Source organism: Liolophura sinensis, chromosome 8, assembly GCF_032854445.1.
Source record: "Liolophura sinensis isolate JHLJ2023 chromosome 8, CUHK_Ljap_v2, whole genome shotgun sequence".
NCBI classification, from domain to species: Eukaryota; Metazoa; Mollusca; class Polyplacophora; order Chitonida; family Chitonidae; genus Liolophura; species Liolophura sinensis.
Genome location: NC_088302.1, coordinates 17050629 through 17067998, shown reverse-complemented (window position 1 = coordinate 17067998; position 17370 = coordinate 17050629). Strand labels below are relative to the sequence as shown.

At 37.5% G+C, this 17370-nt stretch overlaps 1 protein-coding gene across 1 annotated transcript in view; it reads right to left on the bottom strand.

Annotated features, from left to right (window-relative positions):
• Positions 1-17370, bottom strand: part of LOC135473253 (eukaryotic translation initiation factor 5B-like) — a 54062-nt gene that overhangs the window by 25783 nt on the left and 10909 nt on the right. Inside the window, exons 12-18 of the mRNA XM_064753099.1 lie at positions 15530-15671; positions 14186-14317; positions 13181-13363; positions 10473-10634; positions 3257-3388; positions 2370-2501; positions 1547-1623 (exon numbers count right to left, since the gene is read on the bottom strand). Coding sequence (XP_064609169.1) covers positions 1547-1623; positions 2370-2501; positions 3257-3388; positions 10473-10634; positions 13181-13363; positions 14186-14317; positions 15530-15671 — 960 coding nt within the window. The remainder of the gene's footprint in view (positions 1-1546; positions 1624-2369; positions 2502-3256; positions 3389-10472; positions 10635-13180; positions 13364-14185; positions 14318-15529; positions 15672-17370) is intronic.

Here is a 17370-nt window from a genome sequence, read left to right as displayed (position 1 = left end):
CCCACGACCATCTGCAGGTTGCTGAAAGACCTTCCCATGTACAGCCAGAGAGGAAGCCAGCAAGAGCTGGGCTTGAACTCACAGTGACCGCATTGGTGAGAGGCTCCTGGGTCATCACGCTGCGCTAGCGCGCTAACCAACTGAGCCATCGAGGCCCCAGTTAATTCTATAAAAATCAGTAACAGTACTGCTTCTAAAACAGCATTCTAAGTTACATCCAACAATCTCAATAAGCTTGTTCAATTACAGGTATCCGGGCAAAAGTCCATCTCAGATTGACTATGGGAATCAGACCCTCTGAGTGAGATCAGTATGAAATACTATCAGGTGAAACATTGTAAGCAAACCAGTTTATATCAATGACTGAGTTCTACTTTTACTTACTGCTTTTGGTTGGAATTTAACATCACATTCACATTCTTTTTTAGTGAAATTACACCAATTTATTTCCTTGTAGCACCCATATCTCAATGTCAACACAGATCTATAGAAATCCATTATCATGTGAAAAAAATAAATAAATAAATAAATAAATAAAAAGAAAAAAAAAACAAAACACATACGGTGTGACTACATATAACAATGGTGTCTCCTTATGCCTGAACTTTTATTTATAGTGTAGCTAAATAGGTGGAATTATTTATTTTATTCTTTGATTGGTGTTTTATGCCATACTCTAGAATTTGTCTGTTATGGTAAACCTGTGGTAATCTGAAGTGGTCCTTAATGAATATTAACCTGTGCAAACACAAACATCATCGACCACTTATTGTCACCCAGGCCACATTAAAAATTCCTTGTCCAGGGCTGGGATTGAACCTGCACCTTGTGTGCCAAGTGGTTATGAGCCAGGGCCAGAAGAAAAAGGAAACACTCTATAAGAGGAAACGTTATACTTTGAACTAGTAGCGAAACTACCAAAGAGCTCGCCTGTGTGAGACACACGGATGCGACACCTCAGCTCAATGCATAATGAACTGAAAGTGTGAGTTTCGTCATTTACGGTCATTAATATGTCATTAATAAGAGCACCAGCAATGGAACATCCCCCTTGAGTCATTGTGCTTTACATACATGTAAAACGTCACGCCAACCAAGTTAACACTTTTTAAGATACCAACCCTTATATTTTGTCTAACACTGATTCTTCTACACACTACACTAAGTCAGGAATTTAGTAATTTATGGTACTTAATATGCACACATCCAATCAACAATGAAATATTTCCCTCGTGCTATTGTGCTCTACATGTGTGCAAACCCTGAGCTCAATACCACCCCTAACATTTCCTTTAACATTGCTTTCTCTATTATTGGATGCTGACGGTCAAGGTAGGACCTAAGCTACACCTGTGTATTATATACAAGGCAGACTAATAACAGGAAACATTGTATAATAGGAAACATTATATAAGAGGAAACACTGTACTGGTATAAGAAAAAAACATGATATGATAGGAAACATTGTATAAGAGGAAACACTCTACACGTATAAGAGGAAATATTGTATACAAGGAAAACATTATATAAGAGGAAAGCTACTTACTGGTTATCATGTTCCAACATTATAGATGCTTTCATTATATCCTTCTTGTGAACTGGACCAATTCCTATACCAGCATACTGCAAGAGGAACAAATTATCACAGATATCAATACAGGACAAAGTAGCAGAGATACCAGTATTGGACAAATTAGCAGAGATACCAGTATTGGACAAATTAGCAGAGATATCAATAGTGAACAAATTAGCAGGTATCAATAATGGACAAATTAGCAGGTATCAATAATGGACAAATTAGCAGATATCAATAATGGACAAATTAGCACACATATCAATATGGCCACGCACAAAAAAATATGGCAACGCACAATCATTTAATCCATTCATTTAATAGAAATAAAAAATAGACAAGGCCCTTTTTTTAAGTTTTCTATCTATTCACCAGTATTGAAAAAAGATACGAGACAAGATCAGTACACGTGACACCAATAATATTCTCACCATCACTGTATTCTAGTTTTCAAGATATGTTCAGTCTTTTTGTCTGTTAACAATAATACATTCATTAGACACTTTCTTTTGCATAAAATTTACAAGATTTTACAGCATTTTCAAGGACTCCAGTTTACAAATCACAATGTCGTCATTTTCCAGAATCACTCAAAGGGAAGACTAGCCTTGGCTGGCTTGATTGGGGCTATATGCTTTATTGTTGAAAATTTCACACGATTTTCAGCCAAACCATTTTGGTTTCAAACTGAAGGCCCTGCTAGTCAAGGGCTAGCTGTCTCCTGGGGAAACGCATTATACAACTTGGCCAGCAAGCTTGAGTAAAATGTTCAGACAAATGTATATAAATAACTTACAGGAATCTTTGATGTCCTGAGGAATTCCAACAGAGCCTCGAGAGAGCCAAGTGTGGATGCCTGGACAAACACACCTCTCTCCTGGAGCTTGATGGAACTGAGGACATCCTTGAACACACGTGATACCTCAGCCTGCAAGATACAATACACAGACCAGTGAACAAAGGTTAGTTTATTCATGTGATTGGTGTTTAACGACGTACTTAAGAATATTTCACTTATATAACAGTGGCCTGCATTATGGTGGAATATAGCATCGGCAGGATGCTGGCAGGCCTTCTCACTTCCAGCCAGAGAGGAAGCCAGCATGAGCTGGACTCACAAGGACTGCATTGGTGAGAGGACCCCAAGCCACTGCGCCAAGCCGACGAAGCACACCCCCCTATCAAAGGTTAAAGCATGCAGCCCAGCAGGGCAATAACTAGAAAAAAAATAAGGTTCTGATCCCAAACTTTCAAGGTTACTGTACACCTCCCCGAATGAAACGAATTTGTATGAAAACTCATTTTTTCATCGGTAAATGATCATATTAATTAAATACAGCATGTGAGTTTGAGGGTCTAACATCTTGAGAGCCCAAACGTTTTGCAGAGTTAAAATGGTTTAAGATATGATCCTGAATAGGAGAGTAATGATACAATGCAATGGAATCCCTTGCACAGCACCTGCAATATTTCACTCATACTACATTATGGATGACAGCTGATGAACTTATCCACAACACAAGTGATAAAGACACTGCTTGTTGTCAAAGATCTGCACCAGTTTAAGAGAAGACTTTAAAATAAGATGACAACTTTTTCCCCAAGTTCTTGTAGCATTGCTTGTACAATGCCCACAGTAAAGAGGGTCAGAACTTCAGAGCATGAGTGTACGAATGACTGTACCTTGTAGAACTCCACTTCATCAGAATCATGAGCTACATAAAGGGGTAAACCGGCAAGAGCCTTCTCCAAATCTTTGGCAATCAACTTCACACCCTGAGCTGCAACCACTTCTTTATGTTTCTCATACTGGTTCTGAAAGAGTGATGATAAAAATACAGACATTATAATGTGAATAACACGCTACTTTCTGGGAATATTGCTGGACATGCTATTCAGTGGTTAGTTGTTTAGGACCAATAAAAATCTAGCTATTCAGTAGATGAAACCTTGACACAATCAAATGTATATGACTTTTGAAAGGAGAACAGAAAAAAAGCATCATCATCTGATATAATAACAGAAAGATTTTGAAATCATTATTTATTTATTTATATTGTTTATTTAGTTATTTATGAAGGTCCTCTCCAGCCATACATTGGAAGGCCTGCCAGCAACCTGCAGATGGTCGTGGCTTTCCCCAGGGCTCTGCCCTGTTTCCTCCCACCATAATGCTGGCCGCTGTCGTATAAGTGAAATATACTAGGGTACGGCGTAAAACACCAATCAAATAAGTAAATATTTATTCAGGATTTTATTTCTACTTTGCAAAAATTCTCATCCTTAAAGTAATATACTTGGCGGAAATAAATTACATAAAAAAAAAAAAGAAGAAGAAAAAAAAATGCAAAACACACATACATTAAGTACTCTGTGGGCAAATTACTATCATCCTCTTACTAGGTATAGCTAGCACTAAACATTAGTCCTGTGAAAAACTATAAACTGAAGAAAAAGAAAGTATAAAAGGAAAGAAAGATCCTACCTAAAATCAGTCTTTGTCTACAAGTTATTTAACATTTATCTTCGACAATTTCAAAAAGGAATTCAGAAAACGGAATTCCATAACAAGACAAAAAACAGTTTCAGCTGTCTACACATGGGGTCTTTCACTGGGGAATTATTTACATTATGTGTGGATGATATAAAGGTAAAATGTGTCCCAGGCAGGGTTGTCTACGTCCACCGTGAGAGGAAGGGCAGCCAAGCAGAAATCCTGTCCATTCAGCTTCACTATTATCAATCTGAGGGCTGAGGTAGTCAGTTGACATTAGCATACTTTGAAAAACTTAAGGGCTTTCTAGTGGCAGCTACATTTGAAGTATTTCCCAAACAATAATTTCGGACCATGTCAACCTTAGTTCGTGTGCATTACACAGTACAGTTGTGTCTGCCAGCGGGCAAGTCAACAGGACACTAAAAGTCTTCTTTCAGCCTGGACACAGCTGCTTTTCAGCCAACCTGAATAAACTTCCCAAATTTTTCCATCCATGCCTCATCAGGTCAAGTTAAAAGAAAGAGTTTGTTCTCACAACAGGCCAGTTCACCTGAAAAAATGTATATTCTTCCCCTAGGAAAACAGGATGTTATGGTAAAAAGTGTGACTCAAGATAGTCATGTCTGAGATGAGAGGTTCGTTTATGATATGCCAGTAAACCTGTCTCTGTTATTTTGCCTGGTAGCACTGATGACAACTGGCAACCTGTTGACAGGCCTTCTTCCTCCTGCATTGTACTCTGCCATGGGACAAGAAGAAAACATGACAAATCAAGTGATTTAATCACTAGAAAAACATCCCCATGGCACAGATTTATTGCATGACGAAATGGTGTGCTGCCAGTCTGATTCTACCTCTCCCCCCAGAGGTCTATTGTGAGAGGTGATATTAACACTCAATGGGCGTCATTTTGGCAGTTCATCCACCCGGCAGGGTAACCTTGCACACAATTACCCATGCATTAACTCTGACATTACAATGACTAAGAAGAAGCTGCACATTTTTCATACTTAATTCCAGTTCACAGTCCATGACATATTTATGGTGTCAATACTTGGACACCATATACTTTAAGCTATTCTTGGCCTTTATGATACATATGGTGTCCAAGTATTGACACAATCTATATCATAAAGGCCAAGAATAGTTTAAAGTGAAAGAACACCAAAAAACAAGCAACAATGGAAAGTATAATTTCAGGTGTCAATGATGTGAAGAAAAGTTTTTCGACTTGTTACTTTCAACAAATTTTAGTTTAACCAAAAAAAACCTGTTTTTTTTTATGATTTACATTAAACATATGTTGTTAACATACTCAAAAACAATGAAAATTGAACAATGTATTTGGAGGAGTCATGATATCGAGATGAAAGAGAAATGGATCGAAGGTTTAATGGACCCAAAATGCAAAAGCATGAAACAAAAATGTTTAAGGAGAGCTAAATCAATCAATTAAACAATATTTAGTCTTTCTTAGTTGATTTTGTCATAGACCACTCATCTGGACAAAATGAGTACCTAGAAATGAATAGAACGAAATGTGATGCACAGCAATACTCAAAAGCCAGTCTGGGTGAAGGCCTACTGACCCAGTAATTGTGGTGGACACAAGTGCTTCAAGTACAGCCTCCGCACTTTACATTTGACAACCTTCCAAAAACAGGCTGTACTCCAAGGAAACAATTAGGCCCAGCTTCTTGAAAGTTCTTACTTTGAACTTAGACCCTTACACTGATCCATGTGATAACACACAGCATTCAAGAAAACTGCTGGGAATCGTTGATGGGTCTGCTCCTTGATGTAGAATAAAAGATGAATTATCCAGTGGATTGTTTGTCACAACCATCCAAAACATCCCAAGCACTTGTATAAATTTTATCATATCTGTAATCAAGCCAAGTAAAATGTTACTACCCGTAAGTGGAACACTGAATTCAGGACTTTTTCACCGAGGTATTTTAATACAGATCTGTCATGGAAAATTTTATTCAACCCTTCTTCATTACCAAGGCAAGCTACAATCGCAATCCTTCAACATTTTTACATGTTTGCAAAATGTTTATTCAAGCATGTTCTGAGGGCATTATTCTGTGCAGACAGATAAATTTACATGTTTTTGTGAAGCCCTGAAATTGGCCAACCCAACCAATATAGCTTTTGTCTCCAAAATCAAGGTAAAAAGGTAAAGAACCATTCTGGTAGATGTTCTTTTATACACAAAAAGGTTGAGGAATTCGGGCAGTGCTTTTAGTGCTCCCAGCTGTTAGGATTACAATGCCGGGCTATTCTGACCTGAATACAGCTCTTTAGGCCTAAATTGGGTGAAGAGGTAATGCAACATTCTGTAGACAGGAGATACAGAGCTATGACCACCCACAATAAAGCTGTCACCCTGACTTGTGTACAGAAGAAGTGTCCTGCCATGAACACCTGTGATTTACCACTAGTATACATGCAGCAATCTCCACACACCCAGGATATACGCTTCCTCAACTGAAGTCTCATCAAATTATGGCACAGCTGTGTACTTTGTATGACAAAATTTTTCACACATTTTGAAATGCTAACAATAACTTAAAGACAAATTCAATTGCACTATCCAAGCACTTGGACTATTGCATTTCATAAGATATAAACATATGGGTTTTTTTTTTTGGTTCTGGAGAAAGGGTCAGTCAGTCAAACGAGAATATGAATGAGTGCTTGCGTTTTACGTCATACTTAAAAGACAAGAAAACAAATAATACAGTTATTCAGGAAGAGGGCTGGACATTGACATAAATAGCAACAATCTTTTTTTTCTTCTGATGTGCTTTTTATCTCAATAAATCAATATCTAATCTAGAATTCTTACAAGGCCATGTGATACATATTAACGCAACCATATAAATGATATCGCATCACTAGTACCCTACGCACAGGGTCTGAGTGACTCGCATTTGACTGATAAGAACAGATAACTCAATTCTGCTTACTTTGAACTGCTATATCCCAGTTGTGAAACATCATAAAAACAAAGAATTATGCTTTATGAGCTTCCTGTGTGAAATTTTATCGACGCAAATATATACATTTAGTCTGTGTTGTCTTTTCTTTTAAAATTTTTTCAATCACATGACAATGAGGGGTCATTCGGCATGTGTGTAAGCGCTGTGTCTTCTTGTGGCGCCAAAGTGCTGCTACCACTGAAATATCATGCGGAACACACCAGACATGACACCCCACCCAGTCACACTCTACTGATACTGGGGCCAACCAGTCCTGTTTCCTTGATCTAACTTCTCAGCGGAGAGCGCCAAGCGAGGCAGCAACAAGTATCATTTTTAAAGTGTTTAATATGGGTTTGAACCAAAGTCTCTCGACACTGAGGCCAACAGTCAAACAAACATTCCACTGAAGAGGTCCTTAACGAAATACCCATCAAAATTGGGTAGCTGCTAAGGCCAAGAGCAAACATTTTTTTATATTTACATGGAACTCTGCTATTTTTCAATTCAATGGCTTTACCTCATTTTAAAATCTTTTGATGTTAGATATACGAATTTTGGCCATTTTTCAGCTGGCCTCAAAAAGATATGGACAAGCCTCATAAAGTTAAGTAAACAGCGATTAAATGCAAACAATTTGAATCATCTGATACTTGATGTTTGAGAGCTATTGCTGCCTGTTATATTTATTTCTTTGATTGGTGATTTATGTACTCAAGAATATTTCACTTATACCATGCCTGTTATATGTCTTGTTTAAGTGTGGTGTGAAACACTATTTTTAGACAAAAAGCAAACTGATAAAAAAAAAAAGAACCAAGGACATAGATTTTTGGCAGTGAAACTTGTGCACCAGATGCAAATCAACGTTAAATAGTGCTTTGAAGTCTCTGCCTCATAGGTGTTTAAAGTTCCCCTAATATCCTTTGTAGGGACATCCCACCATTGCAAGCAAGATGTATTCATCGCAGGTAAACTTTCCAGCCGTCAGTTCAAAGTGATTAATACAAGATTTACAGTTTTTTTTATATCCGGTCCCTTTCACATCAAAACGTTTGAAAGAAAGCTACAGCAAATGTTCTGACAGAACATTTTTTCCTGTTCGAAAAAAAAAAAAAACTATCCTGAACTGGTGCTGTGAAGAGCAAAAGTGAAAGAAACCACTTTTAGCACTTTCTGGAAGATCGGCTTGGCCAGTTCCCATTTCAGTGTTTTAACTTCAGGTAGACTACCATAATAAGATACTTATTATTTAATGCTCTTGTGCAATTCAAATAATGCCATTCCCTGAAAGAACAGTCCAAGATTTATTTTACATGAAAGCTATAAAAGCTTTCACTGTTTGGTGGGTTAGAGGTAGCCTACCTGACTACAGAAACCCTTTTCTTATGTGCAGTCAGTGGTGGGTGGGGCTACAGGGCTCTTTCTAAGTAACCCCACAATGCAGTTTTATTTGACTTAGCGCCTATAAGGCTGATACCAATGCTACATAGTGAGGAAAATCTTACTTATTATGAATCTGCAACTTTAAGACAAAATTCTGTAGTGGAAAGACCACTTCAAAGACCAATTAGTGCTAAATAAGGATTTATTTGACATAAAACTTATAACATTGAAATGAGATGTAAAATGTTGAGCATGGTCTAAATAGCAAGAATCGCCAACTTCAGACAAGATTATTTGGTGGAAAGGTCACTTAAGACAAGGTCAAAGGTCAATTTGCACAGGATAACCTTTGATTCTACTCTAATTAACAAAGATAGTACAGAACTGAGGTTGGTGGAAAATGAGTTTCATCTCGTCATCAATAATCATCAAGTTAAGACAAAATTATATGGTGGAAAGGTCACTAAAGACAAGGTCAATTTGCACCGAATAACCTTTGATTCTACCTTAATTGACACACATGTTGAACCTGGAGTTCCATAAAAGGGTGGAAAATGTAGAGTTTCATTCATTAACAATCACCTACTTAAGGCTAACTTTTGTGGTGGAAAAGTGATTTAAGATAAGGTCGAAGGTCAACTGACACTTAAACCTTTCCATGTTAAAGGTGGGATTCTACCTCCATGCTTGCTGTGAAGCGATGATGTCATTTTGTTCTGGTACGTCACCGAGTTTTATGTGAACTAAATCCTTAATTAGCGCTAATTAGTCCTTGTCTTAAGTGGCCTTTCCACCACAAAATTTTGTCTTAAGTTGCAGATTTATTGTCAGTATGACTTTCTAAACAATGTCGTATTGGTGTAATTCTTATATGCGCTAGGTCAAATAAAACTGAATTAAGGGGTAGTTGGAAAGAGCCCCACTACCCCACCACTGGCTGCACTTACGACAAGGGTTTCTGTATTCAGGAACGACTAGATTTCCAAACCCAAATTTTTTTCCCACTAACAGATCCAATACATTAGCCCTTGAAAGCACTGCATCTTTGGATGGCCTGTTGTCTAACCCTGGCTTATGTTAAAGGTTCGCTTGCACAAAGAGATTGTAGCTACAATTGATTGTAAGCTCTAAAGACAAGTTTACAGTTGATAGCAACAAAATGGGCTTGACTGCACAATGGAAATGTAAGGTTATTGTATCTTTTCAGAGTTACAATCACGATCTTTTGCCATACTTGACTTCTACATAATGGTTGTATGTATAAATGGAAAATGTATCTAGAAATTTTTCTTGCCTTCATTTTCAAAAGAAATCGACATCATAATGAATCAAAATAACATCTTTATGATTCAATTAAATCAGAACTTTTGCAAATCAAGTCGAAACTTACTAACTGTCTATCTAAGGAAAGTATTTATTACTTTTCTGCTGATTGTAAATATTTACAACAGGGTCAAAGGTATTGTAATTTTTGATAGTAAGTTACGAGTATCATATAGCTCACTATCCCTTCATGTGTAAGGATGTCTATTATAAGTCAGGGCTATGATTGTGATCTTAGTGATTTAAAATTACCTTAGGCTTGCCATACCTTTGTACAAGCGGCCTCTAATCCAAAAACAAAGACAATCCCTGACCTGTGCACAAATGCTATGAATCATGTTACATGTTAGATATTTGCAAATGCTTCCATCGTCAAACTAACCACAGAGAAAAATTTCATAAATCAGGCAGCTACAAGTCTTACAACATTACAGACTCTACAGGTCACAACAAAGCGAACCAAAGAAATGGACAAGCCAAAAGGAAAAGACACAACAGTCCATTTTGCTTCAACATTTTTTTTCTTTCCATTTTTTTTCTTCCTATTTCTCTTCTCCATATTTCAACAACTTCAACTGATTGCCACAGAGGACATTTTCAGTGAATGAAGGTAAAATCTGATATGAGCCTTGGTGAAAGCTGTTGTGACTTCTACACTACTAACGCAGGTGCAATAGTCAAGTGGAGCCAACAGAAAGTCACTTACTTTGACTCTGAGCTCCTTCATTGGCTGCGGCATAAGAAGCCCTCTGATCTGTGTTACGATTGGTCCGTCAGTTCCCGCCGTCACAATAGTCTCCCCCTCCCGAATTCTTCCATTGACCAATATAACATCTATAGTTGTACCAAGGCCATGGATGGCTTTAACCTGCAACAAATCCATGGAGACGTGTTTCTATTTGATCGGTATTTTATGCCGTACTAAAGAATATTTCCCTTCTGTGATGGTACCAGCATTAACGTGGGAGGAAACCGGGCAGAGCGTGCAGAAAACCCACAACCATCTACAGGTTGCTGCCAGGCCTTCTCGCACAAAGCCAGAGAGGCAGCCAGAAAACCAAAATGAGCCAGTGAGAGCTGAAAGACAAAATCTAAAGCAAAGTGACTCAATTGACAGAAATTCCATGTATGTAAACGATATAATTTATTTATTTCATTGGTGTTTTACAACATACTTAAGAATACTTCACTTATACAACGATGGCCAGCATTATGGTTGGAGGAAACCAAGCAGAGCCCTGGGGGAAACCCACTGCCACCCACAAATTGCTAGCAGATGTAAATGACATAGCCTAATTACAAAGGAAGAAATCTATATATGTATGTACAGTGAATGTCAGTATGTCCTTTGATCTATTCCCCAGCTGATCATTCCATCATCTTCACATTTGCCAGGTGTATTGTCAAGGCCAGTGTCTAGTATTCCAAAAATTACATACATGCATTTCATATACAAATCAGGCAATGGTGATGTCACAAATGGGCATTGCACTATTTTTCCTTAAATACTGAACATTATAAAATGTAATCTCAAATCTCACTTTGTTTTTGTTTAAGTTAAGATGGACTTCAACACTACACTTCTGTGTCTCAAACAAGGCTGTCAATCAAACCACAGGAACAAACAATCTGATTAAGGTGTTCCCAGGTATCAGAATGACCAGTGGTACTACCGGAAGGGATTAGTGTTATCAGCCGGAGTGGGAATTAGAGATTGCCTTGGTGTGAATTGCGATCATTCTGCTAGGGTGGAGGTGACAACCCGCTGTAAACAGCCCTCCTTGCTGACCACATGACTGACCAGCAGTATCACTGGAGAAGTAGTCTTATCTGCCATATCAACGATTAAGTGCAAAATTTTTTTTTTCTTCTTAAGGCACGCCAATTTAAAGTTTTGTTTTATGAGCCGAATTAATTTTTTTTTTCAATTATCATCAGAGAGTATAAAAGTAAAAATATAACTGAGAAATCTTCCAATTTCTAAGAAATGTGTAGTGTACAATCAATTTATTCTGCTGAAAACATATTTATGTGATTAGAATGCCTTGAATATAATAGGAATATCATAATAAGGCATTCAGAGAATACTGATAGCTCACCTGATTGAGCAGTTAGTAAAATTCATTTTTTCAAATATTGACCTCCAAAACAAAAAAAAGTATACTGTCATACATAGTTATTATCCACAGAGGCCTTCGATAAGCATATTGTGACCGGCACTTGGCAATCCCTGTACAATGGGAGGCAACTCCACCCCGGTCAATAGCTGAGCAATATGTTGAGCTATGAGGTACAAGATTTCCTTGCTCTTTGATATGCAAGTCACTATAGATGATTGACTATCTGTGTACTATGTGTAGCCACTGCAAGCCTATGATTGACCAAAAACTTCAAAGTAGACTGGACACCGACACGGACAGCATCTGACCCCTTCTCTTACAATAACTCTCCTTACTTTGTAAGGCAAACTTAAAACACCATGACCGAACAAAATAAAAGGGTGGATTATCAATTTTATTTTATTCCATATTTTAACATTTTTGGAGTCAGCCCTCTCGTAAAACAACAAAATAAAACTGGTGTCACAAGGGTGGAACATGTAATTAAGCTAGGTGAATAGCAGTCCGGTCCAATATAAGATCTTCTGCAGAGATTAACCAAAAACACAATTGCTGTTAAACAGAAATTGCACGCTCTGAAAACTTTGGTCTTTTGAAGAGTTTACCTTTACATACAACATGAAATTTACCACAATTATCATTTGTGAAGCTCTACATTCAAACCCAGTATGTACATATTATATCTGGCGTACTTACTAACTAAGGTGTACATGTATATGTAATATCACTTGTTTCTGTCATTCTCCTACATGTACGTCAGCTGTCTGGTGTAAATGCTTGATGTATTCAATTGACTACTGGAGGACATTTTCATGACTTTTTCGCTATTACAATAGCGGCTAATTTTGTAAGTCAACGAAACCAGAGTGCCTGGAGTAAAACATTGGCCTTTGTCTTCTTATTGGTATACTTTCCAAGATGTGGCCTATACCGGTGAAAGGGAAGTAATTTCCTGTAAACTTCGAGCAACACCAAGAAAACACTGTCAACTGTTACTGTCATAAGGATCCCAAGAACACTGAGATCAGGGAAATCTAGAAAATACTTTCAAATAGTATTTTCCTTTCTTAGAATGGTATTAAAACCACTTCTTTTAAAATCAAGTTATAAGGCAAGCACCATAACCACTCGTTCATGGCACACTTTCCCCTTATGTGAATCAGTGTCGTACGTTTTAGTATACCAAGCAATAATGAATGAGCATGACTTTATGTCAAATAAGCAAAATATCAACAATGCTGTGGCAAACTGACAAATCCACATATATCATATGATGTGACTGGTTGTGACTTACTTCCATGACAGTTGCCTGGAGTTCTTCGCTGTAGGACACCCGCTTGGCTAAGAGATCTTGAGACAATTCACAGATAAGAGCAACCAAGTTGCCCATGCCGTCCCCACTGTGTGCAGATGTCGGCACTAAGGACACGTATTCTCGTAGGTTACGGTTTTCATGGAACAAGGCCGCATTCAAGCTCTGGGAATAAAGAAACAAGGGACTAATTTAACACAAGGGACAAGGTACAATGTTACTGAATGTTAGTTCTTTCTGAAACCATATCCAAGAAATTGTACAAGCTGTCCTTGAACACATTTCCTCGTACAGGAAGGATAACTGTCAAAATGAGCAAAACAAGAGGAACATCTGAATTTCAAAAAAGAATAGAAAATATTGGAAAAAATGGAATAGCTAGCAACCTATCAACTTGGGAGAACAAAGTTATCTGGGACACTAACATGGTGTATTCTTATTATGCATCATTAAAGGCATCCATAGTAACCAATCCATGTGGAGGCAGGTACACAAGTTCACAGTGTTTCTTTATACAGACAACTACCTGACTCAGAAACATAAACAAACTGTCAGGAAGCTAGAAAGAGCTAAGCCAATACCCACACAACCAAAAATCACATATTGAATGGCTACGCACCACCACGTGGCTTTATTTGTTTCAAACTCGAAACCAGAAAATCATGTAATAATGGTGGCATATACATTCAAGGGAAGACAACTCTTTTTATCCAAGTCATTCTTCACCATACTTTAGATGCCATCACAGTTTGTCTAGAGTTGGCATAGAACCTCAACATATATTACCTGATGTGGACAAACAAAGCTGAAAAGTACCTTTTCCTGCATAATGGTGTTTCAGGTCCAAGCTAAAATGACTGCTGTTTTCTTGCACTGCATGTGTAATACATCACCAATTTGCTGATGACATGTTATAATGCTACACAGCTTTGACTCTAATTACTTCAGGTGAGAACTAAGGTTCCCAACTTCACATGTAATCCTCACCTGCTCCGCAAACTGCACAATGATTTCTCTTGTTCTCTCATCAAATTCTAATTTTGTATTTGGATGTTGTTTCTTCAGTGTATTCACAACATCAGAGTTAGGATTTGGTTTCCACTGATATAGTCGGTCAATCTGAAACAAACCAAGCCTCGGGATTAATACACAAAACAGATCAACTACCGTTAGTACACTAGACATCTTAAATGTGATCAATAAAATGTGACTTTATCTTCATCAGCATGAAGTTAGTTTCCCACCAAACAAAAGACAACGCCTTTGATAACAGAATGTATCAAATATACATATGCGTTTAATTTTTTAATCACTCCAAGTCATTCATCTAATGTATTCATAAATATTTCTAAAATGTTCATAAATACTAGTATGTGCTGTAAAATAATAATAGAAATCGTTCCATTTTTCATTAAATTGTGTCTCTTTCAATGACACTCAGAAATCGTTCCATTTGTCATTAAACTGTGTGCCTTTCAATGACACTCTCCCAATATTTTTTTCTATTTATTTATTTATTTTTTTGATTGGTGTTTTACGCCGCAATCAAGAATATTTCACTTATACGACGGCGACCAGCATTATGGTGGGAGGAAACCGGGCACAGCCCTGGGGAAACCCACAACCATCTGCAGGTTGCTGTCAGACTTTCCCAATTACGGGCGGAGAGGAAGCCACAATGAACTGGACTTGAACTCACAGGGACCACATTGGTGAGAGACTCCTGGGTCATTACGCTGTGCTAGCGCGCTAACCGACTGAGCCACAGAGGACCCCGTATTTTTTGCCTATGTCATAATTTTCTTGCAATGGATTAAGTACACCTTTGGTATGTAGGGGCACTTTTGTTTTTCTACAAATAAAAATAATACTACCAGCAACAAGATGAAAGCGTACAATTTATACCCTCAATTGAAGAATAGAAAAGTTATTCTGAGAAATAACATATGACTGCAAAAAATAAGATTCTGCAAAAGGGGTCACAGACATAGGTTGTGAACCTGGTCCATACAATTATTACACAGTACGCAGCGAACAGTGGAGGGCGGGCTAGGTATGTGTTGCCATGCACGCAAGAAATTCACACCCGCCATCACTTTCATAAATTTTGAAGTACTGATGGAAAATATGATTAAATGTCAAGTGTAAATAAAAAATAAACGTGCTTTCTATTTCTACTTTTCCTTTTCACAAACTATTATCACAAATACTGAACTTATACAATTACAAGTCACATTTTATAAATGAAATGCCAAATTTACTACCGCATGTGCTACCGCATGTAGGTGATACAAAATGAGAATATCATCCACAAATCACTGCAAGACATACCTTATTCAATGCAACAACAAAAGGCGTTTTCCGTGACTTTAATAAGTTGATAGATTCTATTGTCTGAGGTTCCAGGCCATGCATGATGTCCACGACCAGGATAGCGATATCACAGAGAGAGGAGCCACGGCTTCTGAGGTTACTGACGAAGAGAGAAAATATGGATATTTTATATGAATACATTGGTAGATATAAGACAGAGAACCGACATTTTCTGAGGCTACTGAGGAAAAGAGAAAACATGGATATTACATATGACACAAAGGTGAATATCACAGACACAGAAGACATGGCTTCTGAGAAGGAGGGGAAACAAGCTACAATTTCTGAGGTTACTGAGGAAGCCAAAAAACCACAAGGATATTTCACATGAAGAACCTTGTGAATGCCATGGATAGAAATGACATACATGTACTTTCTGAGATTTACGAAGAAGAAAAAAATGAATACACTGGTGTATATTAGGGATGACGATTTTTTTTCTTTGAGGAAGAGAGAAAGCTTGGACAATACACATTCAACCATCACAGGGAGAGAGGAGATTACTAATTACTAACTTATTAATGAAGATATGAAGTAAGGATAATTCTTGTGAGTACTTTGTGTGATAAATATCACACAAAAAAGAGTAACAGAAAACGAGAATATTTTGATTTGAATACCAATGTTTATCACAATATCTTCACATGTACACGTGAAGTTATTGGTCACAGGCTAGAGGTCAAGGTATAGAGGGATGTATCTGACCAGGTTGTAGCCGAAGAGAAGGAGAAGAATAATGGAGGAAGAATGATCACAATAACTGTATTTTTCAGGAAGTTTTTCTGTGGTAACAAATATAACATAAAATAAAAATAAGAAAGTAATAAAAAAAAATCTACAGAAATATGGATTTATGGTAATCAGGATAAATGAAGGTCAAGAGGTGAAGCTTTTAGAAGCACGCTATGAGCCAGATTATATGTATGAAGCATTTGATAGTACAAATATTTCTAGTCCTTCTTATTTGTACACTGATGACAAAAAGACATTTGTATAACATAAGGGATGGAAATAAAGCTGTTGTTAGTTTCAGTTGGCAACCAGATATACTTCTCTTGTTCTGACAAATATACAATGAGTGTGTGTGAAAATGGCAAGAAATCTGTGTTCAAAGATTTTTAGTGATGAGGGTTGTGCCTTCATATTTTAGCCTCAATAACATGCCTATGATTTTTCTCACGTCTGACCTTCCCTGCAAAATTATTTGCGCTAATGCACAGCACTATATAATGAGGAAAAATTATTCTTAATTCGGGAATGTATTCAATTAAAAACTTACTTGAATGGTAAACACTCCTCACTACATTCAACAGCATGAAGAATAAAATTTAGATTCAACAGGAACCATTTACAGGAAAATATTATGTGAGTCAATAATGTCTATAATACTTAACCTAAATATGATTTGAATTAAGTGTGATTTTGTTTCAAGAATGGGAACAGTCACCATCTCTCATTTGATCCAAACTAAATTTGCAGTAATCCTTCAACAAGGTTTCATGACAACACATCTGACGTGGACAATTTGATGAAGGACAGTGTGTCTACAATGTAAACAGCCAAAATTCTACATCCACAGAGAAGAACCAGTAGAATCTCAGAGTGTTAGCCCCATGATCTCCAAGCAACCTTGTTGGTAGAGCGTCCGCTTCGGGACCGGTAGATCCAGGATCAATCCTTGATCGAGTCACACCTAAGACTTTAAAAGAGGAAGTTGTAACTTCCTCGCTTGGCGTTCAGCATGAAGGGGATAGTGCAACGACTGGTTGACCCGTATCAGTATAATGGCTCTGGCGGGG